This window comes from Trichoderma harzianum (genome assembly GCF_003025095.1).
Source record: "Trichoderma harzianum CBS 226.95 unplaced genomic scaffold M431scaffold_1, whole genome shotgun sequence".
Classification (NCBI taxonomy): Eukaryota; Fungi; Ascomycota; class Sordariomycetes; order Hypocreales; family Hypocreaceae; genus Trichoderma; species Trichoderma harzianum.
In genome coordinates this window covers 1,068,429-1,092,991 of record NW_020209249.1, presented here as the reverse complement: position 1 = coordinate 1,092,991, position 24,563 = coordinate 1,068,429, and the positions used below count along the sequence as shown (strand labels likewise).

General features: G+C 51.5%; 8 protein-coding genes across 8 annotated transcripts; 3 read left to right on the top strand and 5 right to left on the bottom strand.

Annotated features, from left to right (window-relative positions):
* Positions 1-4,489: 4,489 nt before the first annotated feature.
* Positions 4,490-4,690, top strand: M431DRAFT_489032 (hypothetical protein; the record flags this gene model as incomplete). The annotated part of the gene is made up of 1 exon (XM_024916634.1): positions 4,490-4,690. One exon carries the CDS (start codon positions 4,490-4,492, stop codon positions 4,688-4,690), a length of 201 nt encoding a protein of 66 aa, XP_024779961.1.
* Positions 4,691-5,742: 1,052 nt separating this feature from the next.
* On the bottom strand, positions 5,743-6,920 carry M431DRAFT_502395 (hypothetical protein). The gene is made up of 4 exons (XM_024918150.1): positions 6,756-6,920; positions 6,673-6,689; positions 6,369-6,574; positions 5,743-6,243 (listed from the first exon to the last, which is right to left on the bottom strand). The coding sequence occupies exons 1-4, from the start codon at positions 6,828-6,830 to the stop codon at positions 5,963-5,965; spliced, it is 579 nt and encodes a 192-aa protein (XP_024779960.1). The 5' UTR covers positions 6,831-6,920; the 3' UTR covers positions 5,743-5,962.
* A 109-nt stretch (positions 6,921-7,029) lies between these two features.
* Positions 7,030-8,422, top strand: M431DRAFT_103589 (hypothetical protein). Its single transcript, XM_024911525.1, has 3 exons — positions 7,030-7,366; positions 7,430-7,505; positions 7,576-8,422. Exons 1-3 carry the CDS (start codon positions 7,143-7,145, stop codon positions 8,227-8,229), a joined length of 954 nt encoding a protein of 317 aa, XP_024779959.1. The 5' UTR covers positions 7,030-7,142; the 3' UTR covers positions 8,230-8,422.
* A 694-nt stretch (positions 8,423-9,116) lies between these two features.
* Positions 9,117-10,501, bottom strand: M431DRAFT_72005 (hypothetical protein; the record flags this gene model as incomplete). The annotated part of the gene is given in 3 exon segments (XM_024921976.1): positions 9,117-9,601; positions 9,613-10,109; positions 10,173-10,501. The coding sequence occupies 3 exon segments, from the start codon at positions 10,499-10,501 to the stop codon at positions 9,117-9,119; spliced, it is 1,311 nt and encodes a 436-aa protein (XP_024779958.1).
* Positions 10,502-15,705: 5,204 nt separating this feature from the next.
* M431DRAFT_489027 (hypothetical protein) lies at positions 15,706-16,345 on the bottom strand (the record flags this gene model as incomplete). Its single annotated transcript, XM_024916633.1, has 2 exons — positions 15,706-16,031; positions 16,195-16,345. The coding sequence occupies 2 exons, from the start codon at positions 16,343-16,345 to the stop codon at positions 15,706-15,708; spliced, it is 477 nt and encodes a 158-aa protein (XP_024779957.1).
* Positions 16,346-16,784: 439 nt separating this feature from the next.
* On the top strand, positions 16,785-17,462 carry M431DRAFT_73431 (hypothetical protein; the record flags this gene model as incomplete). The annotated part of the gene is made up of 2 exons (XM_024922125.1): positions 16,785-17,129; positions 17,190-17,462. The coding sequence occupies 2 exons, from the start codon at positions 16,785-16,787 to the stop codon at positions 17,460-17,462; spliced, it is 618 nt and encodes a 205-aa protein (XP_024779956.1).
* A 593-nt stretch (positions 17,463-18,055) lies between these two features.
* M431DRAFT_73719 (hypothetical protein) lies at positions 18,056-21,931 on the bottom strand (the record flags this gene model as incomplete). The annotated part of the gene is made up of 2 exons (XM_024922151.1): positions 18,056-18,736; positions 18,800-21,931. 2 exons carry the CDS (start codon positions 21,929-21,931, stop codon positions 18,056-18,058), a joined length of 3,813 nt encoding a protein of 1,270 aa, XP_024779955.1.
* A 797-nt stretch (positions 21,932-22,728) lies between these two features.
* On the bottom strand, positions 22,729-24,047 carry M431DRAFT_71222 (hypothetical protein; the record flags this gene model as incomplete). The annotated part of the gene is made up of 2 exons (XM_024921872.1): positions 22,729-23,487; positions 23,658-24,047. 2 exons carry the CDS (start codon positions 24,045-24,047, stop codon positions 22,729-22,731), a joined length of 1,149 nt encoding a protein of 382 aa, XP_024779954.1.
* Between the last annotated feature and the right edge of the window lie 516 nt (positions 24,048-24,563).

Genomic DNA, 24,563 nt, shown 5'->3' with positions numbered 1-24,563 from the left:
CATCATAGATGTATTCGTCTGCCTTCCACATAGGCTGGTAGTCACCATATACGTTGACAGGGGCAACCCCAAGATCATCGATATATTGCTCCTGTTGGTCCAGGAGGAGATGGTGTTGTAATGTTAATGTCGGTGCAGGAGATTGGTTGTGGATAGGTTTTTGCATCTTGTGCGCAAAACCATCCTGGCATGACTTGGCCATGGCAAACCGAAAATTCCCGAGGGCAGGCTCAGTGAAGATACTCTGCGTGCATAGACCACAACTAGACGCCGTGGTCGTTGGTGGATGGAAGGACAATAGAAAGATAGTGTTGTTGGTCGTTGACAAGTCTCCACACTATCAATTCATGAATAGAGAAAAAACGCCGCTCGTGGCAACAATGGGCAATAGTGTCTTGGCTTGTGCTCTAGATCAGACCGGATGAAGAAGAGAGGAGATCCGTTCCATTTTTAACTCGTGGGAGAAGCTGGTTGTGCCATCTCTGTTGCCCAGCTTCTCCCACCACCGGCAGTTGTCAAGCCGTCCTCACTGGCCATTGTATCCACAAGAGGCGTAGCAGTTCAGCTAGTTACGTCCACAGCCGTCGATTTACAAGCATGGCGATGCAGAAAATGGTAATATTTCAGGTTCCAGGGGCACGGGGTGTCATTGCAGCACGATGAATGCGGAGTTGAAGAGAATGTCACATCACTGGGGGGGATTTTGGAGGGGGGGTGGCATGGGCCATTGGAGGCAGCCACCACGATGGAATTCCAGGCCCGGAGCTCTGGATTCATCTTTTCCAGGCCATGGAACCGGCACATGTGAGAGTTGAATTGACGGAGAAGAGTGTGATTCGTATCTCTCCACTTCGCCGAGGCAGCCTCCATCTCCATAGTCTTCTCTCGTGGAGTGGCGAGACTCCTTGGCGGCCCCCCTGGTGGTGGATTTAAGACAGAAAAAAAAAACTTTTCTCTTTTGATCGAAGAAAAAGGTCAGCTGGAGAGATGGATGAAGTTAGTATTGTGAGAACTGATTGAATGGGCTATTGAGAAATGATTTGCCTCGTATGAGCTGAGAGAGGCTTGTTGAAGGCTTCTCCAGTTGTCTTGCCATATACAGTAAGAAAGAACACGAATGACTAAGCGAATAATATTGAAAAGAAAAAAGAATCAATCAATCAGCCAGCCTCATTGACTAGGCTAATTGCCGCGGTTCGTGTTTCTTCGTCGCTGTGACTCTTGCTTGCGCGATGCTTTACAGTGATTCGTCACCGTCTTATCGCGGGTCGACAAGCAAAAACCCTTGGCGAGCTGGCGAACTCTCCGATCCGATCTGCGAGCGTTCGTTCCGTACCGTAATACGCATGAAAACCACCTACCCCTGTTGCTGCTAAATACTACTGCAGGGAACAGGGTCGATTATAGCCCAGCAATTGGCTGTCCGGGGTGCTGGGAAACCTGCCTGGCTCTCAGCTACGGTGCTAAGCATGGCATCATCACATCCAACCGCCCCCGCGAGCAGGGGAACGGGGCCAATAATCTGCCTCATCTGGCCTTTCTTTTCTTTTTTCTCCTTCGCTCAGCCCGAGTTTATTGCTTGTACTGCTGAACCAGCCTCGATTTATGTGCATCAGGAATCTACAGGAGATATTGATGATATCCACTAGTTTATTGCCGCGCAGCTCTGGCTAACACTCACGGCCCAACTACATGCGGAACAGGCTTTTGCCAGTGCCAGGGGGGTTAGTGGTCAGAGATCCGCCCAAAACGTGGTTTGACTCGGGTAGCTCGATGTTGCAGCATCACAAGTGGAGCTGGCAAGGTGCATGTGTTGACAGCTCTGCTGGCCCTGTCACTGAATGAATGCGTTCGCAGGTGGTTTCTCCATATCATCCATGGATGTCTATTCCCAGCTGCCGGGCTAACTAACTTCAACCAGGGCTCAGTCCGAGACTTGACAGCCGCAAATGACGTTGTCGACGGGCGCAGCTCAGTAGTAGTCAAGTTTCTCTCGTGTGTCTTTTGTCTTGACTTCGTTTCGACACCCGCCAAGGACCGGGCCAGGGTCCTCCATGTCACACTCAGACCAAAATGGTCATCACCAGTCGATATTTTGGTTGGATACGGCTTGTTTCTCGACTCCGGGCGACCGGCTTGGGCTTGTACGGGTGTCCTGAGCTGAACCGCGGTGACAGACGAGTATGTTACCGTTGCAGCCTGGCAGCAAGTCTTTCATACCCCTCCACCTTCACAGAATCGCCGGTACAAACTCTCACTCGTTCGATATCCACCTGAGCAGACAGGGGAACAGAAGGAGGGGTGAGGGCATCATTATCGCCAGTACGCCGCTCAACCATTCATCAACTCCCTATGGTTCCCATCCCTCCCCAATGCTTCCCGCTTCAGGAAAGCAATGCGTGATTTGTACCGCCTATGGATGGCTTCCAAGATGTTGATTCGCCGGCTAATCAATAGTCGACATACGACTTTCGCACTTACATGCTGCCACTTGTAACAACATGCAAGCATGGAGTTGGGATTCGCTCGTTATGCATGACGGTCCGCACCGCCCTAAACTCCAGCTCTGCTCCACTGTCGATGGTGTTTTCTCAATCACATCCTTCTCCGTAATTGGGTTGCAGTTCTAGCATCCATTTCCCTTTTCAGCATCACGTCAACCGTAACACAGTCTCTCCGGGTTACACAAACCCAGCGGCTAACAACGTGGAGCCGCCACATCCCACATCTCCGGTGACTTGCATCGGCCACCACGGAGGTCTCAGCTCGGCGACTGTCTTGAGTGGGTTGAGTGGGTTGAGTGGGTTGTGTCACACACACATATGCACACTCTTGATGGGAGATATGCGACGGGGAGGATTCTAGAGTAGGAAGACTAGATCCCATGGGATCCTTGGATCCGGGTCCTATTCGTCGACGGGTGAACTACCTCGACCCAAGCCGCATCAAATACCGGAATGACCACCGTATCAGTCGAATCACATACCTTGTGGACATTGTTGCCTTTATTAAACTTTGAGCTAGCTCTCTAAAAAGACATCTTCGTCGACACCTCGATATCATTACAAATGATGTGTGTGGATCATCTTAATGAACATACGATAAGACTACCCTTTGCTATTTGTGCCTACCTATCTATAGATGTGAAATATACGGGCACGGATACAACTACAAGAATAGGAACACGTTGTGATGTGACCGTAGATAGCCTCTTGTTTCTGCCTCGGCAAGTTCCCCTAACCTTGGGCCATTCGTATTGATCGTATCCAGGTTCCCCATTATTCATAGCGAGTTATTGCCTCATCATATGAAGATTTCTGAAAAAATGAGAGATAAAAAACTTGGAATATGTCAACATCTAAACCCATGGGTTGCAATTGTCACACCAGGGTTGCATATAACCAGACTCAACGGGAAGCTAGCAAATCTATCCATTACCAGCCGTCACGGCAATATGCAGGTCGCTCCCGTTTCGAGCACCTCCAGGGGTGGGCAATGGACGCCGGAATCCTCGATTCAGCGAACAAGGAACGAACCATGTCCAGGGTATATCGAACTCTTTCTGGTATCAAATGCGTTATAAATCAGAGTTCCAATCAGTATCTCCCAAAATGCTTTTTTTTCACATGTGATAAAGACAGGTCGATTCATCACATCGCCCGGCACTTGGTAGCATTCCACCAGTCGGCCAACGAATCCTCGACCAAGCCCTCCCCTCCCCCTGGTCTAATTTAATTAAGTAGGAAATGACAACTGACGAATCGTGGGACCCCCTTGCCGCTACCATCCTCGCGTTATATTCGGCGCAGAAGAAAACATCTCGGACATATGTATAGAAGCGCCGTCGCAATGCGTGATGATAAAAAGGGTGGAGTTACATCGGAGTTCTCGCTAAGAATCCAGCAGACTGGTGTAAGTCGTCTTTACATGGTGCTAGTAAGAAGCTTGACATTGAGTGCAACTCAGATCTCGCTAGCTCTGTTTTTCTTTCTTTTCTTTTCTTTTTTGTCTGAGACAAATAGGTCAAGAGACATGTCTTCAGCGGGCCAGAAGGCGCAATATGTCTCGGACTAAATCGGATTCGACGGGGTTGGATATCGTGGCTGCGTACACGGCGGTCCCCAATCATCATCAAAACGTATTGGGTTAGAACCGAGCAATCAATCACACATCACCTTGATTAAGAAACAAGAAAAAGGAAGAAAAAATAGCCAACCATGAAAATCACTAACTTGTTCCAATAGTAGTAACTACTAACCCTTCTCTATCCATGGAGTCGAAATCCATGGCCAATGCCACCCTTGCTCAGCGCAACGGCCCGTGAAAGGAACCGCGGGAGCCGCTCATCTCCTCCGTCTTCCATGAAGCTTAGATTATTTTCGGCTAGAAAGCGTCTCCCATACCATCAGGGGTTCCTTTGATCTTCTTGTTTTGAGAAAGAGGTTCCAAAGCTAAGCTCCCATGACGTCTTGTCATTCACATTTGCATTATGCCTTGTAACCGCATTGCCGAACTCGTCGATGAACTCCTCACTCAGGTGATGCGACAAGCTTGGACAATGCGTGATGCGTGTCTCATCTTCATCAGATTCGCCTGCCGGTTCATAATCCCCGTCTTACTCGTCAAGTCTCCCAGCGGCTCTCGCGCCAAGTCCTCTCCGCAAAAAGCCAGGATCGCCTTCATGCGCTAACAAGGATGTTCATCGCCGTCATCAAGCCTCGAATTCAGTGAAGTCCTACTGTCTCACACCATTCCCCCGCATGGACATGGTTAAGAGTGCACGATCGTGAGCTCATGTCAGGCGATTCTCAGCATGGGCTATCACAGAGTCTAGGTGTCCGGTGTGGCGTCATCACCGTTAGTCGTCCAAGAAGCTGTCTCAGTTCGATCACAGGTGTGGGAGTAGAAACCGAGCTTGGTTCACAAGGCATCTTACCGTATCTAGATAGTACTGCAACTCCGACTGGTCAGATTGAGCAGACAACCCAAGGATCCCCCGCCAGCTGAGCCGTTGGGAACTGTGGCGTACGCGTGAGCAGGACATTCAAGAAGGGTGTCTTTGAAGCATGGCATCAGTCAGGAATGATTCAGCTTGGGAAAAGAGTGCGGCACCAAAAGGCCAATGGTGACCATAAAACTCCGTTTGCCGGCTCAGCCGAACCAGGGTCTCAATTTCAATTGTCATTGTATTGTGCTGCGCCCGCCAGCTGATGCCTTGTGTCTTGGGTGTTCGTATTCCACCCAATAGGACAGCATAAAGGCCCTCAACACCAAGGTGAGCTTGGCAGAGCACCAGGTCAAAGCTACCGGCTACCTCCCTTTCAAGCACTTGACCGTGGTGGCCCAGATCTCTTCTGTAGATAATCAGATTGCGGGGGCCATATGTCTCAGCCTCTTCGTATCCGTCGCTCAGTTGAGGCGTCTCAAGGGAATGTAATCAGTCCGTGATTCCGTCCGCGGTGGTGTGTTCATTCTTTCTCGGCCCCCACGGGGTGACATGTGAAGCTTCATCCATGCTCTGCCATGTTTCATGTCCGGGCACAAGCATTCGAAGTGCGATTGTGTTGACATGTTGATTTATCATAATTTCCAATAGTAGTGATGTTTTCTCAACGGATTTGTTAGTAGCTTTTGCGTAAGCCTCTCGCCTGATGAGCCGCGGTTGAATCGAGGGGTAGCTTGTTGTCCAAGGTTGCGAGATATCTGTAGCAGTTGTAATAACTCTATACCCATGTGTAATTGAGGGGAATATGATATTCCTTATTTGATAGCATCAGAATACATAGACTGAAAACTGGTGTTAGTAGATGACGCAAACTACCTAGTAGTGGTATCATAACCACCAGCGGAATCACAGCGCGCACATCTCAATGCGCAATTCCCGTAGACGTTGAATCTTGCAATATTTTTTCTTCTCCGCAAGAAGCGGTAGTCCCGCTAAATATACACATTTGGTTCCCGTTTAGCTCTTGCCCGCCGCCCGCTCTGCTTCCAGTTCCCTCTCGGCCTGCTGATAGTACTTGGCCGTGTCCACGCCGTGCTGGTTGTGGTTGACAAAGTTGAACCACGGTACTGTGCTGAAGAAGAGCGCAGAGTATCTGCTCTGTCGGGCCGCAACTCCCTGCAGGTGCGGGCTCAGCTTGCTCTCGCCATACAGAGGCTGTCCCGCCTTGACCTTGGAAACCATCTCTCGCATATCCATCTCCACTTCCCTTGAGTTCTCGGTAGCGCCGTAGAATCGAACTGTAAAGGAGATTCAAAGTGTCAGTCACCACAGTCTCGACAATTGTCGTCCAACAGTCGAACGAGCCCTCAGAACCAAGGACGCCCGAAACAAAAAATGAGGGGTCGTGCAAAAAGAAACGTACGGGCTGATCGCTGGTAAAAGTAGAGGAAACCGCCGGCCAAGCCAATGAATCCGGCTAACCGCATGGCTTTGGCAAAACCACCTCGGCCAACATGCGACGGGGCGAGCCTCTCGAGAGCATAGAGAGCGGCCGGTGCAAAGGCCGCAGAGGTTGCACCAGCTACGTAGTCTGACGTTCTCGCATATCCGATAACCCGCTTAAAGTGACTGCCCAGAAACCCATCAGCATTCGTCAATTCGCCTTATACACCACACAAAACCGTCGTGCCAGACAGAAAACCAGGGATTCCGAGGGGGAAACGTACGGGTCGTTGTCGATGAGCTAAATCCCAGTCAGTCAGTCAGCCGTGGGCTCGCCATTGCGCTGTCAATTGTGCGCCAAACATACCGGATAGTCAGTCTCGACGACCTTGCTGGTCCCGACAAAGGACGCCGGGGTCTGCTTGGTCGTTGTCGAGGCCATTTTTGCTGTAGTTTTGCGACCCCAAAATGCAGCGCTCAATTGGATCGAGAGATCTGAGGCCGAAGCTGCAACTTGCGATTGTTAGTGCCTTAGGGAAAAAGATATCACGTGGGAGCGTTGGTTGGTTCGGATCACGTGAATCAATTAAAGATGGCGGATACGTACCCAGCTACAGACGCGGTCCCCCACCATGATGATAAGATAGAGGGAGACGCGTCTAGCTTGCTGGAGGAGTGAGAGCATGTAAATTGAAAGCAAAGCAAGCCAAAGAAAGACAAGACGAAAAGAAGAAAATCAGAAATTAAATAAATCATGCCCTCGGCAGCTAAATTCGGACGTCTGCTGGAGGAGCAGCACGGCGACGATTTAGACGACTATGGTCTAGATGACTCGGACAATCCTTTTGGATCTCCCACTCCCCCGCCAGAATCGTCTTCCAAAAAGCGAAAGGAGCCCGACTCTGGATTGGGAATTGAGGAGGAGGTTTCTGTTCAGAAACGAGTGAGAGTACCAAATGTCAAGCTTGATGAAGAAAGGTACAGTCTATATATACAAGTCCAAATGTGTAAGTGATTACATACTAACTTTTCTGTCATCAGGTTGCTGGGTCCAGCTGGAATCCCCAAACTGAGAAGGCGAGCTTTCGGCCTCAAACTAAAAGGAAAGGGCCACGAGGTACGTATCCTTCACTATCATAGATTCATCCTTGCACTTAGCTAACTCCTTTTCTTCCCATGGTCTACAGTTCTCTGACGCCTCAAGACTCCTCTCCTTCTACCAGCTATGGCTCGACGACCTCTTCCCCAAAGCCCGGTTCCTCGATGCCCTCGCCATGGTTGAAAAAGCCGGCCACAAAAAGGCCCTTGTGAGCGCGCGAAGCGAATGGATCAACGAAGGCCGTCCCAAGGCTGGCAACGACGACGACGACGATGACGAGCTGGATATTGGAGCTGTAGCCATTACCGAGGACTCGCAAGTAACGGAAGGCGGCATTCCTGCGCAGAGGACGCAAAAGACTCCAGAAAGAGACGATATCCCTGATGATGATGACTTATACGGCGCTACACCCCGAGGACCAGCGCGAACGACAAACGCTCTTCGTCCTGCGCCGTCAAACGACGCCCCTGATGACGACGATTTGGAAGCTCTCATGGCCGAAGCTGAAAGCATGGATAATCGACAAACCCCCGCTGCCACGACGAAGCAAAATAGCGCGTCTGGCGCGCATCACCTAGACGAAGAAGACGATTTAGACGCCCTCATTGCAGAAGCAGAAGTGCAAGACCGCTCTGGCGGACATTCTGTGGAGAAGAGCGGCGGCAATACCACCTCCAATGACAAGGGGCACGACTTTGCGGATGAAGAGGAAGCCATGCAGGAGATGGATGGATTGTGGTAGACCTGGCTGACTGGCTATGTCGGGTGAACGTGGACAAGTGCGTGCAAAGCGAATTGGAATTGGGCAGATATTTATTCAGCTGGCGTTTTAGGGACAGGATTTGTTTTGCATTGGCGTTAAGAGGGTTGGAGACGATATGATGATCACTTGGGTATATAGCGAACATATGGATCAACGAGCTCTGTACTCCCTGCTGTAGACGAGTCACTTTGAATTGTGCATGACCAAAAGGTTGATGTCTGTAATACTCTACATATGATGTGTGGACAGTCACGGACAATATTATTTCGCATAACCAAAGGTTAATGTTTGTAATACTTTACATGTCATGTGTTAATGATTGTAAACCCCTACACATCATGTGTGGACAGTCACAGACAATTTTGGAAACAATAAAATGGTAGTGGCAACAGTGGTATTGTGTTGTTGCTATCTAGAGTACAAGATATCATAAAGATTAAAGATATAAAGGCTTCATAAACGGCTCTTTTTTCAGCCGTGAAGCTCATTTCGCTTTGCGCCATAACCGTTACATAGACGTAGCCCACCCCTTTGTGTGGCTATCCCGTCTGCCCATCCCATTTGAAAAGTAAACAAACATTCCCTAGATAAAACCCAACTACTTTGAAAACGATGGAATTTGATATTGGTGATTGCGTTGTCGACGTCGTCGACGTTGTTGGTCTGCCGGGGCGCTTCTCTTGAGATCGAGAGCCGCGGCCTGCTTGTGTCGAATCCTCCGCTCCTCGACTTTTAGGGCCCACAAGAGGGTGAGGAGGACTTCCCTAGACGGCAAAGTCACGCTGCGTAGAGATTGAGTCAGTTCGCTATCGCCGCGCGTCGCACAAGACTCGGAGGCCGAGATCCCGTCCCGATCGTCGCGTCCCTCAGACACCAACCGCAATGCCTCCATCGTCGCATCCAAGAGAGGACGCGCCAGACTGGGGCTGCTGGATAGGATGGTCCGAAGAGATTTGAGTCTCAAGGTCGTGGATCTCGAGGTCGAGCTCGTGGTCCGCAGCGGCATAGTTGCGCGCTGCCACAATGTCATAGGCGGCGTGGTTTGCGTCGTCTGTGAGGAAGTCGTTGATGTCAAAGTCGTAGTCGGAGGGGAGAGGATTCGTGAAGCAGGTGGCAGAGTCACCAGCCATATAATCGTCGTCAAGAGTTGAGGAGTTGGGCGAAGCGAGAAGTGAGCTTTCGAGGACATAGCGATCTGCATCAAGGGCCGTTGACAGGCCGAAAGCAGCGCCGAGGCTGAAAGGAACATCATCTTGATGTACAGAGTCCAAGCCAAGGCAGTTTGCGCCGGAGTGAGAGAAGACAGGGACAGGGGCATCTCCACCGATTGACACTGCGGGTCGCACAACATCTCTGCAGGACGTTGTGTCGAATCAGTGGAGACGGTCTGTTGGCTGTTCTTCTCCTCCTCAGCTTCCTCTTCTTGCTCTTCGTCTTCGTGGGGGAATTCCTTGTCGGGGATGGGGGTGAGTGCGGGTGAGAGAGAGGCGGGGTTGACGGTGGGGTTGACCGCGGAGCGCATCATCTGGTCCATCAAGGACTGTTCAGTGGTAATGTTTTGGCCATCTTGTGAGCCGAATAGTTGTTGAGATAGTGTAATGTTGTCTTGGAGAGAGTCGAGAGGAGAGGAGGAGCGGGTGACGACACCGGAGCTGCGTCGGAAGCGGTTGAGCTCCTCGACCAGGATCAGGTTTGTCTTCTGGGCGCTGTGGAGAAGCGTCTCTAGTTCTTTGTTGCGCTTCTCGAGAGCCTCAACCTCGAGCCTCTTCCTCTCTCGTGATGACTGCGCGGCGCGGCGGTTCCGAAGAACACGTTCAACGCGACGCTGTTCCTTTTCATCTTCAGTCTTGGCTCGTTTTCTGTAGGCGCAAGCTTGGTTAGTACTGCGTCATATGTTGCTCTGGTGCAAGACCAGGACATACCTAGGAGGGAGGTTGGTCTTGGGCTCAGGAAGGACCTGGCCCCATGATTTCCTCTTCTTAACGGGCTTCTTTTCTGATGATGAGTGTTCTGTGGCGGCTGAGATGTCCATGTCGTCGTCGGCCTCTGGTGACTCGGGGATGGCAGACAGACGAGAGTCGAGCCGGTCGTCGGCGAAGGAGTCTGGGGTCATCATCTCCTTGGGGTTGAGAGTTGATGGTATTGATGAAGAGTCGGCGAAGAGTGATGAGAAGTTGTCGCCGGGAGCGGAGAGGAAGGATTCGGCCGGGGAGGCCTCGAACTTGAGGAGAGGAGACTGCTGGAACGCCATAGTTGCCCGTCTTGTCTTTGGACTTGCTGTTTTTAGTAGGACGCTCTCTTTGATGCTAATGCTTCTCTGCTCTCACTAGTGTTCGAGCTTCTGCTTGTGTTGTGTATCTTGCTTGTGATGCAAATGCAACCAAGTTGTCCCGGGGCAACGGTCTGCTTTTGTCACAGCGCAGTGGAGATGTCAAAGGCAATCAAAGCGCGTCCTACACAGTGACATGACAGGCAACCAAGCGGCGCCAGTAACGAGTGAGTCAGCGAATGGCGTGGCTCTGCTCACTGGATGAGTCAGTGGCAGAAGAGGACAGAGTGGCTTCTTTGTTTTGGCTGGTGTCGGAATGGTGAGATCCATGCTCAAGGCGGCGAAGCTGGTCTCTTTATCTTGAGGACACGTTGGCCTTGTTGGTGGCACGAGCTGGTGCCTGAGGCAGCAATGGCAGGGGAAAGGGGTGGTTGCGGATCAATCGAAACCAGGCAGGCCCTTAACGAAACGGCCTCAGGGCGGGGCTGAGCCTCGAATCGGGCGGGGCTTTCAGAAGGGCCCTCTGAAGGGGCTCAGGGGGCTGCTGGAACTGGGCTGGGGGTGGGCCGGCACTAATCTGACTGCTGCAGGGGGGGGCCTGATAGTGCGTGTTACAGTGGGTGGGCGCTGGAATTCAGATGGATTGGAGGGATTGGATTGATCGCACAATGCTGGATGTCGTGCTCCAATCCCAATTCCTCCGTGTTTGCTGAGAGAGATTGGAACAGGCAAAAAGAGGATTCCCGGCTGAACCGAGAGTCGTTCACACGGAAGATGCTAATCTAGTGCAAATAGGCGGGAATCCATAGATGAGGCAGTGGCCGAAAGTAATTCCAGCCAATTTCAGTGGTTCCATCAATGGTTCCATGTCTTATTGAATGAGGTTCCAGCTGTTGTGCTGTACAGTATCGCCGAGACACGTGCAACGCCAGTCTCCAGTCTCGTCGAGCCACTGCCATTGATTCCCGCCCATCTTACTGTACGGAGTTATTGTTGAATTCAATGGCTGCATGTGCGTTGCTTACTCGTACTTTACTGTACATGCAGTACTGTGCAGTACAGACAAGCCCAAAACATGACATACCTGCATGCCAATCAGTACCGGGATGGGATGGGATGGGATGCTTCCTTCAGAACTGTACTCCGTCCTCGTACTGCACAGGCGACATGTTACCTACATTTACATGTACATGGGATGCAGTGCAGTATACAAGGATGTACATGCAGCGACGTGCGTCTGTTGAATTTTGTTGGGCTTCTCCTTCGCGCGATGCCATGCCACTCTGCTCATCCGGCACATCCCATTGGTATCTCCAGGTATCCCTCACCCATTGTTAGGCCTCAATTCTGCTCTTAACTGCTGTTTATCACTGTGCTGCTTCTTCGTATACAGTGGCTAACAGAGAGGAGAAAAGGAGAACTGGAGAATGAAGAAAGGGGGGGTTGGACCGTAATGGATCCTCACATTCCCACTCTTTTGGTGGGCGATAAACCATCTACCAGAGACGGTGTATCCAGTTACGAGATGCGATTCGCCACTCTGTTTCTATTCTCATGCTATTGTCCAGCGCCACCGAGAGCTAGTCTAGAGAATGCTGCCTGTCCATGTAAAACGAATGTACATGGACGGAGCCAAGATGTAACAATACGTGGTGAGCTCCGACAGGCACAGCCCACATGCAACGAGCTGATCCGTCCGGCTCTTGGTTCAATGCGAATGCCTTGCCGTCTCAGACTCGGACTCAGACTCAGTCCATATCTTCTTACTATGTTCACTTTGGCGTTGCGCACGTAATCACTAGACGCCGTTTCTGCGGAACCAACGTAAGCCCTTGAGACGCAGCAACCGTCTGGCCTCCCACTTCCGGCATTGCTCTCGTCCAATGGCTTTGGGGGGCGTGCAGCGGTCTTTATTCTTGTTCCTTGTTCCTTGGATGACATGAGAAACTCCCATGTGCTAGAATGCTGGAAGCTGCTTGTACAGGCAATTGGTAGCCCACATGGCTCTTCCACTCTCGTCTCACTCCTTGTCCTACTGCCTCTTTGGGCCCCGGGACTCGCTCTGCAGCTGCTCTGTTTGGGGTCTCACCAGATGCCAATTCCGTCTCACACTTGGTGGGGGCAAGGGAAAGAAGCGAGAAGAATCCCATCGATCGAACCGGCGGGTTCGTGCAAACCCTGGCTGGCGTCTCGCCTGGGAGCCGCCGACCAGGGCAGATGTCGCGCAGACAAGCAAGCACTGAACAATGCCTATATTGAATTCTGAACAGAAGGCAGAAAAGAGGGGGAAAGGCAAAATACCCCTCAAAAAGAGCAGCCGGATGCTACAGTACATAGTAGTGCAATTGAAGCTCAATACATGTACCAGAAAGGCATCTCGGCTTGTGCCTTGCATTTAGCTCTTGAGCTCGAGTCCGATGGACGGAAAGGGGAGGCGGGCCTTCTTTTTGCTTCGGGCCTATCTGCTCAGGCAAAGTGAAAGAATGCGTACCAAGGTCTGCACCTAGTGCTTTGGTGTGGCAGCCAGTGCTCGATAGCATCTCATCTCGGAGTGCGGGCCGTTGGCGCCGCCCCTTTTCTTTTCCTCCCGTCAAAGGATTGAAAGCAAAGCAAATCCAAACGGATGATGAATACCATACGCTCTCGAATGTAGGAATATCGATGGGAATCTATTGGTAGAACCCCGTAGGTAACATCAACAACAAACGCCAAAGCAACATGGAAGAAACACAATACAACCCTCGCACAACCGCCCGGCAAGACATTCCGTTATCAAAACCACATACCACCCATGCCATCCAATGTCTCTACCAGCGGAATAGCAACAAGACCCTCCCTCCATCTTCCCCTTGATTAGGCCGATGATCCCCCTCTTTCTCTCGCGGACCCCCAGATTCACCCTCACTCGCCTTTTCTCTTTCCGCTCTACCGTTGCCGTAAAAGCTCCGGCTTCAACGTTAAAAATCGAAGCTATGTAACCCAACCGGGAGAATTGCATCCATTCTGCCATAATTAATTGGCAGTTTACCCGACCATTGCTCGGCTCTTCTCTTTTGCTAGGTTTTTTGCTATTTTGCTACTTCTTCCATACTGCATAAATCAAACTCGATGTGTGAAGCAAAAAGAGGGCATCAATTCCATTTTTCCTGCAATGGCGCCCAAGTGGGTAGAACTGCAGCCCTCAATTTCTGGTGTCGTCCCATGCATGCATTGATTCTATATACGAGTACGAAAATGCTTCCAAGCTCGAAGCATGTGCGTGCCCTCACGCATGTCTGTCTGTGTCCTGTATGCGGGGAAGTCGAATTGTCCGTGTGCTGCATCCCCATCCCACTTCAAAACGCTCGCGCGTGGAGAATACATGCAGTGCAACCAATGATGGACTCGTGAGGAACAAGAGGGGGAAATCGAGAACTTCAAATGCTTCTCTCACCGCAACTATCAACTCGATGAAGCCCAACTCGCCACCATCACCACCGTCAAACAATGTAACGACATGAGCACTGCGAGGCTTGACTGCCGCTCCCACTGGCTACTCTACTCGTACGAGTCTCCGTACATGTCCGAGCACATGGCGGGGGGCCCATTGCCTTGTCTTGCCTGTGCGTTTTTCTCTGTGCATGCTGTGGAGATCTGGAAGCTGCAGGAAGGCGTCGATGCTTGCGAGCGGAAAGCAAAAGCCTGGGCTTTGTTGGGCGTTCCTACGTCCGGCTTGCATTCAGGTCGGTGAGCCTTGATCGACCATACAGCTACGATACTCCAATAACTACTCGTACGAGCGTATCCAGACTCCGTTCACATGCAAAAACCGTCTCCTCCAAAAGCTCAATTGTGGGGGGAGCTTGTGCACTGGACCCAAGGCGAGCCATGTAAAGCTTGCCACGTTGGACGCCCCATTGCATTAAAGATTGAAGATGATGCACTCGCACGGCAATTGAGCTCTCTTTGGGATCTACCCGTAGGTGTGGTCTGGAATATGCTTTCTATGAGGAGAGGGCATCAGGAACATGCTTGAGGGGTGCCGGCAAGGGCACACGCAGCCGAATGATATAACTGAGCCCAACAGAATTCAAGAGGATGCTGCTGCAAGGTGCCCTGCCCTGGCTGCTTTTTATCTGCAGACCGCTTGTTGCATCGACATGGAGCCAGACTTCCGTCATATTCCAGTTGGTGGAGGTTCAGCGAGAGCTGATTGCCGGCAGTAAACTGACTCGAGTGCCACTGTTTGTGAGATGTGATGCAACATGACGACGGCTTGAGCAACGACGATGAAGGTTTTGAAACCATATCTTGTAGTGATTGGTTTGTATGACCATTATCAAGCGATCGTCACAACAAAGCACATGTATCAGCCAGCCACTGATACTTGGCCATGGTGTTCCAAGCCAAATTTGGCCTTTTATTCCATACATGATCTATTGTTTCTTCGCCCAAACTATAATTAGAGTTGTGCTCTATTTGACTATCAAACATACATATAGAGATATTACGACGCCACAGCATTAGGTTTTGTCGCGACGCGTAAAATTAGACTTGATGGTCCACGCGTATATGTCATATGATGCATCACTTTGTCACCAAGGGCCAGAAATGATGAAGATACACTTTTTTATGAAACTAAACGAATCTTTTTGTGGTGTGACTTGATAGTTTAGGGTATGTAGACTACGGTTGGCTTCTCAATGTTTCCGAAGCCGCGACAATACCGGTACAGTTCCATACCCCGAACATCAAGAACAACTACCAACATTGACGCCGTTGTGCTTGCAATTGAATCGGCTAACCACAAGAACAATGCAGCGAGCATACTTTGTCTCATTCCATCACGCCATACCGTTGCTATCGATCCAATATCGATTCATTCCGGCCATGACCCAAATCGTCAACGTACCTACCCTGCAAAAGACGCCAAAATCGAAATAGAAGCTTCATCTGAAACACGCCCCAGAAGCCCATGTCGAGACATTTGGAAATTTCCCGTGGCTCAGATCTAGCTGTGCTACTATCCAGCCAAGCCTCGTCGTGCCACGCGTTGCAATTAAACTTCAATATATCTGCCTACTAGGCAGCGTCCAACCGAACATGCCACGTTCGCGCCTCGTATTGAAGTTTATCAAGTAGCCTATGCGATTAACAATCAGGACACGGTTTCAAGATGATGCCGTACTTTCAGTCTTGTGTGTGACTCAGACGACGGGATCCAGATTGCCGGTCTTTCCCTTGACGATGCCTTCAATCTCGCTCGTCACCCATCCGCCGTAGAAATCGCCCGGCTGAGGTTCTACGCGCTCGCCATCGACGAAGCAGTCCCACGGGCCAGCGTAGAAACTCAGGTACCCGCTGATGGGCTCAAACCCGGATGTCGGGCTGTTGTACGACCAGATGCGGTTGGAGACGGTGCCGTCAGGCAGGGCGATGCTGTAATACGTTGCTGCGCCTTTCCACTCGCACCAGCTGGAGCGGTTCGTACGCTTGAGGGGCACCTTGATGCTGGATGGAGGGAGGTAGTAAGCTAGAAATTGGGTTGGAGCTGGTTAGTTTTGCTTTGATGAATGAGCCTGGAAAGATGCCCACAACTGAACATTTGATGCCATCATCACCATCATCATCCTCATCACTGTTACCACCTTCTCATTTTGACTGAATTTTCAATAACTTCACACGGAGGGACGCACTTGGCGGATGATGCGTTTCCAGCACCCAAAACGCATCTTTCGTATCGGCAATCTCGGTGTCCTTGTACGTGATACGGAGATGCCGAGCAATCTTTTCCAGCCGCGGCGGCCGAGGAAACGACTGGACGTTTAGCTTGGTATTTGCAGCCATTCTGACAGCCTTGTAAGAGATCATGTATTCAAAAGCTGGTTATTGAATCAGTTCTTTCAGTAAGAATGCTTGCGCTGAAGATATGGATATGGTATAATTTGAACCAATTGTTGGCAGCTCAACTTACACCAAATGAACGCATCATTGATTCAAATGGCTAAAGTGTGGCTGGTGATGTTCCTTTCTTGGCTAAATCTGCATCGCTATCTGTGGCGGTGCTTGTCGATTTTCTTGTTGCGTCACCCCGCCTTATCCGCCACCTGACTTGATTCCAACCATCTCCGAACTTGGCCGTTTGAATCCCTAAACCAAGGAAGAAGAAAAAAACCATCACCAACTCCTCCTATCTCGGCATCTTCCAACTCCTCATAAAACCATTTCCAAACTCCCTCTCAGAAACTCTCTCCGACTAACTCTCTCCATCTCCAAAACCGCAATCATGTCCAACCGCCAACTCGCCCGCGACATGCAAGTCGAATTCCAAGCCCGCTTCCAGGCGAAACAGGCCCGGCGCGAGGCCCAAAAGGCCGCCAAGCAGGACCCGATCCTCAAGAAGCAGATCCAGGACCTGCTCAAGAAGGGCGAGACGCAAAAGGCCTACCAAAAGGCAAAGATGCTGCTCTCCAAGCAGGCGCTCGCCGCCCAGATGGACCAGATGGCCGACATGGCCGAGCTGTCGTCCGCCCAGATCCAGGCCAACAACGCCATGAACAGAATGACGCACATGATGGCTTCGTCGTCGCGCACCATGAATCTGGCCCAGAAGAACACCAATCCCGAAAAGGTTTGTTTTTGTTTCCCCCCCTTTTGGATCAATCAATTAATTCGCTAACCCGGGCGTCAGACCCTCGTTACCCTGGAACAGTTCAAGCAGCAAAACGAAGAATACGCCATGACAAACGGCATCTACCAGGACGCCATCACCCAATCCACCTCCGTCCAAGTCGGCGAAGACGCCGTCCACGAACTGCTCGGCAAGCTCGCCGACGACGCCGGCCTGGAACTCAGCTTCGAGCTCAACAAGGCGACGCCCCAGACCGCCGAGCCGCAGACGGCGGAGCCGACGGCCGAGGAGGAGGACAAGCTGCAGCAGAGGCTGCGTGCTCTGCGTGCTTAGATTTTCGTGGAAATTATTTAGCGTTTTCTCTTGTCTCCCCCTACTTGTTGTTACTGTTATACACTGCGGTCGACATAAAGGATGAAGTGAAATGTACGGAAACCAAGTTTTTGATGAACCGGCGGGCTATTAATTTCCGGTGGTATTTCTTTTTTTTACTATTTGGACAGGGATTTGGCGTTTCTTTTGGGATGGAGGGTTTGCTTTACTTTTGCTTGGTGGTTTCATGGGATCGAACTGAACTGGATCAAGAACATGTTGGGAGTTTAAGCATTAGAGCTGCAAACACTTTTGTGCTCAACTCTTGCGATTTTCTTGCTTTGCTACCTCAGGGGCCTGTTTGATATGCCATACCCATTCATACAATACATACATACATACAATGGGCTTTGTTTACCACCTATACATACATGTACAAATGCCATCGTTCTGGTGTCTCTATTTATTTTCCTAGCTCTTCTCTTGTCGTAACCGTCGTAAACCATTCCAATCCAATGTACACCGACATGATAAAACCATTGCAAGTCTAACCATGAGACCCATTATTTCACACATGCATAAATGCCTTGAAAACCCGTACATCATCATCCCGCTCACATGTACAGACTCGCCACCGCCGTAATGTCCCTCTTGATCATCTCCTGCGCCTGCTGCATCTTCTGATATAGCTCGGGATCGCCAATGATCCTCGCCGCGTTCTTCACCTCTCTGCACGTCTCGTCCAGCCGCGTAATCGTCCGCACAATGGTGCCCTCGAGAACATCTGTCAATGCTGTGATGTTCTTGAAGCTCATTCCCCTGGCCCACTCATACACCACCTCCATGAGGCCGAAGCGGGGCCTTGACACAAAGTCATTCGAGTCCTCGCTGGACTGAATCACTTGCAGTCGTGTCTGCACGTCGTTGACCTTTTCAGATATGGCGATGATGGTGTCACGACCACGCTCGAGGTTGCCAGTCAAAGTAGGTTCCGTGAGCGTTTTCTCCTGGAAGACAAACGATGACAGGAGGGCGGCAATTTCGGCGGGGTCAAAGTCGGCAAGGACGTTGTCGAGGATAAGTTCCGTCAGGACGAGCTCATCACCAGAGTGGACTTCGCAGGCGACTTTGCCCTTGAGCTGAATACGCGATGAGTCGTCGATAAAGTCGAGCTCTCTGAGCACTTGGACACGCTGTTCGTAGTCGGGGAGTAGCTGAAGGTTTTGATCCGAAAGAGATTGTTTCAACTGGGCAATGTGCTCTGTGATGAGCCACTCATCGTGACACATGGCAAACTAAAGTTCATTAGTAAAACCAACTTTAAAGATGAAAAGTTCTAAGTTATCAGCAAAACTTACGTGCTTCAAAAAGGACGGGCACTTTGTGGCCCCAGAGTTGGCCATCGTCTTGGACAGCTGGAATCTCTTTTCAATCATCTCCTGCAGTTGCAAGCTTTTAACCTTGCTCATGTCCATCTCGTCCCACCGGTCATCCCAAGACGCGCAGACCTCCTGTATCTTGTCCAGCGCCTCTTGGCCGGCCTGTTTACCTTTGAAAATCTCGGGTATAACTCCCTTTAGAACCCACCTGGTAAGGCATTCGACATCGTTCAGGGGGACGAACATATTCTTAGTAGTAAGTCGCTTCTTCCCCTGAGGAAGCTTTTGCATGTATTTGCGGAATGCAGGAATAAAGGGCAGCTGGTCCGTCACATCGCGCCGCTCCCTTAGCGGCTTGATGGCACAGACATGCAAGATGGGCTCTTCAAATGATCCCTTGGGACTCATGCCCTCGGCAAGGAGTATGCCAGCTGTACGGATACCTTCCCAGTTAAAGACAATCAGCCGCTGCGGCGTAAACATCCTTCGACCGATGGAAATCTTGAGCAAAGCCTTGTACAGCTCCGTCGTCAGCCGCTTGTAGTCTTGAGCGGCCTGGTGGCACTCATCCACCACGCCGTCGCAGACTTTGCACGACTCTCGCTTAACCTTTGCCAGATCTGCTTGAGCAAGCTTGACGTCCTTTTCGTGCTCTGGCAGAAGCTGCTGCGTTGCATGCTCCGAAAAACTCCTCTTAATCATCTCTTCAATCTTCAGTGCCTCCACTCTCAGCAAGTTGAGAATCATGTTATAAGTCAGCCTGAACTGAGACTTGAGCTTCGATGGCTCTCCCAAGATCATGTTTCGCAATTCGGCAACGGGAGGTGCTTCGTCGCCACCTGGAGGTACGATAATGACGGAGCCGACTTTGTCAAGGCCACGACGGCCAGCACGGCCAGCCATTTGTGTGTATTCGCCGGGTAAAAGGTTGCGGAAAGAATGGCCATCATGCTTGCGGTATCCAGAAAATACTACCGTTCGGGTGGGCAGGTTGAGACCCATGGCGAACGTCTCGGTTGCAAACAAGACTTTGACAAGCGTCCTTGCGAACAGAATCTCCACTAGCTCCTTTACGATGGGCAGCAAACCACCATGATGTACCGCGATACCTCTGGCTAAGAGCTCCCGGAGCCTGATAATCTGTGGTAGGACTCGGTCCTCAGGCTTCAAACGAGCAATGGACTTTTCAATCACCATGTGAATGGCGCTCTTCTCCGAAGCCGTACAGAAATCTTGGTTGCTTAACGCATCTGCGTTTTCCTCACATCGCTTCTTAGAAAAGACGAATATGCAGGCCGGCAGAAGAGTCTGTTTCCGTAGATACTGAACCATGTGAACCCATATGTTCTTGTCTTGTGCAGCCGACGATCGTCCGCCAGGGGCTCCAGCGCGGCCCATGTGTCCTGGATTATGACTTGCACGAGGAGGTCCACCTCGGCCTCTCTGCTGGCCACCTCCACGGCCTCCACGCTGCTGCTGACCTCCTCTCTGGGGACCGCCCCGACCACCGCCGCCTCGCTGATTTCCCTGAGAACTGCCTCCCCGGACCGCGACAGTGTTGGTGGCAGGTGTCTTTTCCTTACTCTGAGTCGCCTTGTGTGCATCTTTCCAACCGCTTTCCAGGAACTTCTTTTCTGAATCCACAATCTTGTGAATGTTCTTGCCGGCCCAAAGGTAGTGTTCCAGGGGTACTGGTCTCTTGGCTGTAGAAATGACGTAAATGTCTCTTTGCTTGGTTCTACCAACCCATGAAGCAAACTCGTGAGTGTTGGGGACGGTGGCTGACAGCAAAATGAGAGAAATATGCTCGGGCAGCATAATGATGACTTCCTCCCACACGACACCACGCTCATAGTCGTTGACGTAGTGAACCTCGTCGAAGATGACAAACTCGACGTCGCGAATCAAGTCTGCTCCGCGGTACAGCATACTGCGTAGAATCTCCGTGGTCATAATGAGGCAGCTAGCCTCAGGGTTGATCTGGACGTCACCTGTCAAGATGCCAACCTCGTCAAACTCTTGTCGAAAGTCGCGGAACTTCTGGTTGCTAAGGGCTTTGATGGGTGATGTGTAAATGGCCTTGGTCATATGCTTGGCTGCCAAGGCAATGGCATACTCGGCCACGACAGTCTTTCCAGCAGAGGTGTGCGCCGCAACAAAGACAGAGTCGCCGTTTTCCAGGTGGTACACGGCTTCCTTTTGGAATGTGTCCAGCTCAAAGGGCCACTCTCGAGCCATGTCGGGGACGAGTTCTCTAAAATTAGGCATGTCGTGCTTGATGTCGACCATGTGTGCCCATTCACGCCCAGCCTTTTTGGCACTGGACGCTGCGAGAACACCATGAGGTTCAAGAGACGGAAACTCCACGGGTAGCAGGTCGTCGATGTCATCTTCGTTTTCCTCGTCCTCTGCTGAATCTCCTGATACCTCAGCGGGTGACGATTCCTCCTCCTGGTTGACATCTTTTGCGTCTTCGGGGTCCTCTTCAAGCTCCTGCTTAATGGCAGCAGCAGCATCCTCATCCACTACCGTCTTCTTGGCAAAGTCAATGCCACGATCCATCCCGGGAGCAATCTGTAGCAGCCCTCCCTCATCCCCCAGCTGGATCACCCTCTCCAATTTGCTTCCAGCCGCTGCATCATCAGCACCAGTCACTCCGCCGTGAATCTGATCTTCTAAGGCGGCAGTAGCCTCGATACCCTCCAGTCCACCAGGCGCAAAAGGAAAGAAACCAGCAGCTCCCCTGACAAAATCCGCCCTGCTGGCCGGCTTCCGGAGAAGACTGGTCGAGTTCTTTGCTGTGGCACCGCTCATGGGCACAGTCACATTCTTGTATCCCGTCACGCGGCCCTCGAGTCCGTGGCGCAAGAACCTCGTCAAGGTGCGCGTCTGGGGCGGTGCAATCTTGAACAGGGCCGTGTAGTCGGCCTCAAAGTCCCATCTCTGCTGTAGACGGTCAAGCCATTCGACGGAGAACTCGGGAGAGGGCATGAGCAGCTCATTTTCCAGGCGCTGCTTGAGCTCTTGGGGGTTTTGGAGCCGCCGTTTCCTGGGGCCGGAGCTGGGGATGCCCTCGTCCTGAGACGCCAGTAGGGCATCGATGCCAGCCATGGCGTAGAGCAGCTGGAGATTGAGATGAGATGATATTTGGGCCTTTGTTTTACGTTGTCTGACCAAAGAAGAGATGATTCTCCAGCTGATGAAATGTGTGATGGCAGTGGAAACGATTGACAGGCTCCAGACGCTGTGAAGCTTAGAGGTTAAGTTGCCCCGCCATGGAAATGCGGGTCTGGGCTGCAGGCAATTGAGAGCTGGCAAGGGCTCTATTGGGACTGGATTGGGCTCTGAATCACTGACAGTTGATTTCAATCTCACGAAGGTAATAATGAAAGGATGGAGGATGAATATCAACGTATTTTTGCAATTGAATTGTTTTTCTTGAATAGTTTACTGTCTAAGATAGGGGATTGTCTACTATAAGCAGCCAGAAAAGAGACGCATCTCACAGAGGGCGTCTCTTCGAATAAAACAGCATACAAACAAATACAACATCTTCCGTCTCACAGCGGCCATTGCACACACAATGGCACGGCAAAGGGCGTGTGCTTGAAGAAAGCGCATAGGTAATTACGAGTACAAGTCCATTATTTTCCTCTCCGTCCGTCTATTGAGAATTTTTTTGACCAGAGGTCCAACAGAATTGCTAGCCTGATGCGCTTCACCAACTCCCCCCCTGAAGTCAAAATCCCCTCCATCCGATTTGATTCCACCACCCCTTTGAGATATTATAACGTCAGCCCGGATAGCTCCCCCCCTCTTGTTTCTTTCTTTCTTTATTTTTTTTTGTGTTCATATCCGTTAGATTGAAAACAAGATAGTAAATTTCATCCTTCTTTGGCGCTGGGAGTTTACAATCGCAGCATCTTGGCGGCAAAGTTCTCAATCAGCTGCTCGTTGGGGAAGGACATCTCCTCAAGCTTCTGGGCGTAAGGAGTGGGCACCTCGGCACCGGTGACTCGCTGGGCAGGGCCATCAAGGTAGTCAAAGGCATACTCCATGGACAGGGCGAGGATCTCAGCACCAACACCGAAAGCAGGGTAGCCAGACTCGACGACAAGCAGGCGGTGGGTCTTCTTGATGGACTGGACAATGGACTCAAGATCCAGAGGCTTGATGGAACGCAGGTTGATGACCTCGGCCTCAACACCGTAGTTCTTCTTCAGGTTCTCGGCGGCGACGAGGGACTGGCCGACGCATCGGGACATGGTGACAATGGTGAGGTCCTTGCCGGCACGCTCAACCTTGGCCTTTCCAAAGGGGATGACGAAGTCGTCCTTCTGGGCAGCCTCGGACATGGGGAAGCTCTGGCCGTACATGAGCTCGTTCTCGAGGACGACGACGGGGTTGGGGTCGCGGATGGCGGCCTTGAGCAGACCCTTGGCGTCTTCGGAGCTCCAGGGGGAGACGACCTTGAGACCGGGGATGCTGCCGTACCAGGCAGAGTAGTCCTGAGAGTGCTGGGCAGCGACACCGGCAGCGAAGCCGTTGGGGCCACGGAAGGTGATGTTGCAGGGCTGGATACCACCAGACATGTAGAGGGTCTTGGCGGCGGAGTTGACAACATGGTCAATGGCCTGCATGGCGAAGTTGAAGGTCATGAACTCGCACTATAAAGTGGGAATGTTTGTCAGTTGATATTGCAGTAACAACGGAAGAGAAATGGAAAAGAATAAGATGCCATGGTTGCAAAAGCCAAATACAAGAACAGAGGCAGGAGCATGTGCATCGACATTATATAGCAATGGCAGATATGGAGATATAAAAGTATAAAACTCACCACAGGGTGCAGTCCGCTCAGGGCGGCACCGGTAGCCAGACCAGCGAAACCCATCTCGGTGATGGGAGTGTCGATGACACGCTGCTCGCCGAACCGATCCAGCAGTCCCTTTGTGACCTTGTACGCTCCGTTGTACTGGGCAACCTCCTCACCCAGGATGAAGACCTTGGGGTTGGCCTCGAGCTCCTCGGCCAGAGCCTCGTTGAGGGCATCTCGGACAGTGTACTCCTTGACGCCAGCGCCCTCGGCGTACGCCCTGCTCTGCGACGATCCGCCAAAGTAGACGGGGCGCGCAATGGCCTGTGAAAAGGACGGCGCATTCGCCTTGATGGATGTGGCAGCTCGTGTCGAGGCAGCCAGACGAGCTGCGGGCCGGAGGAATCGGGACATGGCGGGCTGAGGCTGAGGATTGGCTGCTTTGGAAAAAGAACGGTGGTTTATCGACAAGAGGACACGAAACCGCTCGCAGCTTAGCCGTCTGCTGTCTACCTAGACGGGGGACAGGCGGGAATGGCAGAGGGAGTTGGGGAGAGAGGCTTTGGTGTTTTGTGCTCTGGAGCGGTTTTAGTTTAGCTGGAGGCTGCTCCCAAAAAAGAACCAAGAGGGAATTTCCGGCCCCAAGCAAAAAAATTCCCCAAAAAGCTCCGTCCAGCCAATGGAGCACAGCGAACTTTTTTTTTGCGCCTTTGCGAGCTACAGCTGGGTTCTGCCCGCTAACGGCCAGGGCCTTACAGCGGGACATTGGCGCTGAACCCGCCTGTAATCTTTGTTGGGGAGGGCCAAGGGTGGGTGCTGACTAAGGCGCCTCTCCGCTGCCGGAGGCTTTTTCGCCGCGATAAAGCGACGGGTTGTCGAATCAGAAGGGCGAATTGGGCTGCGATAATGCATCTGCCGGAACTAAGCGGA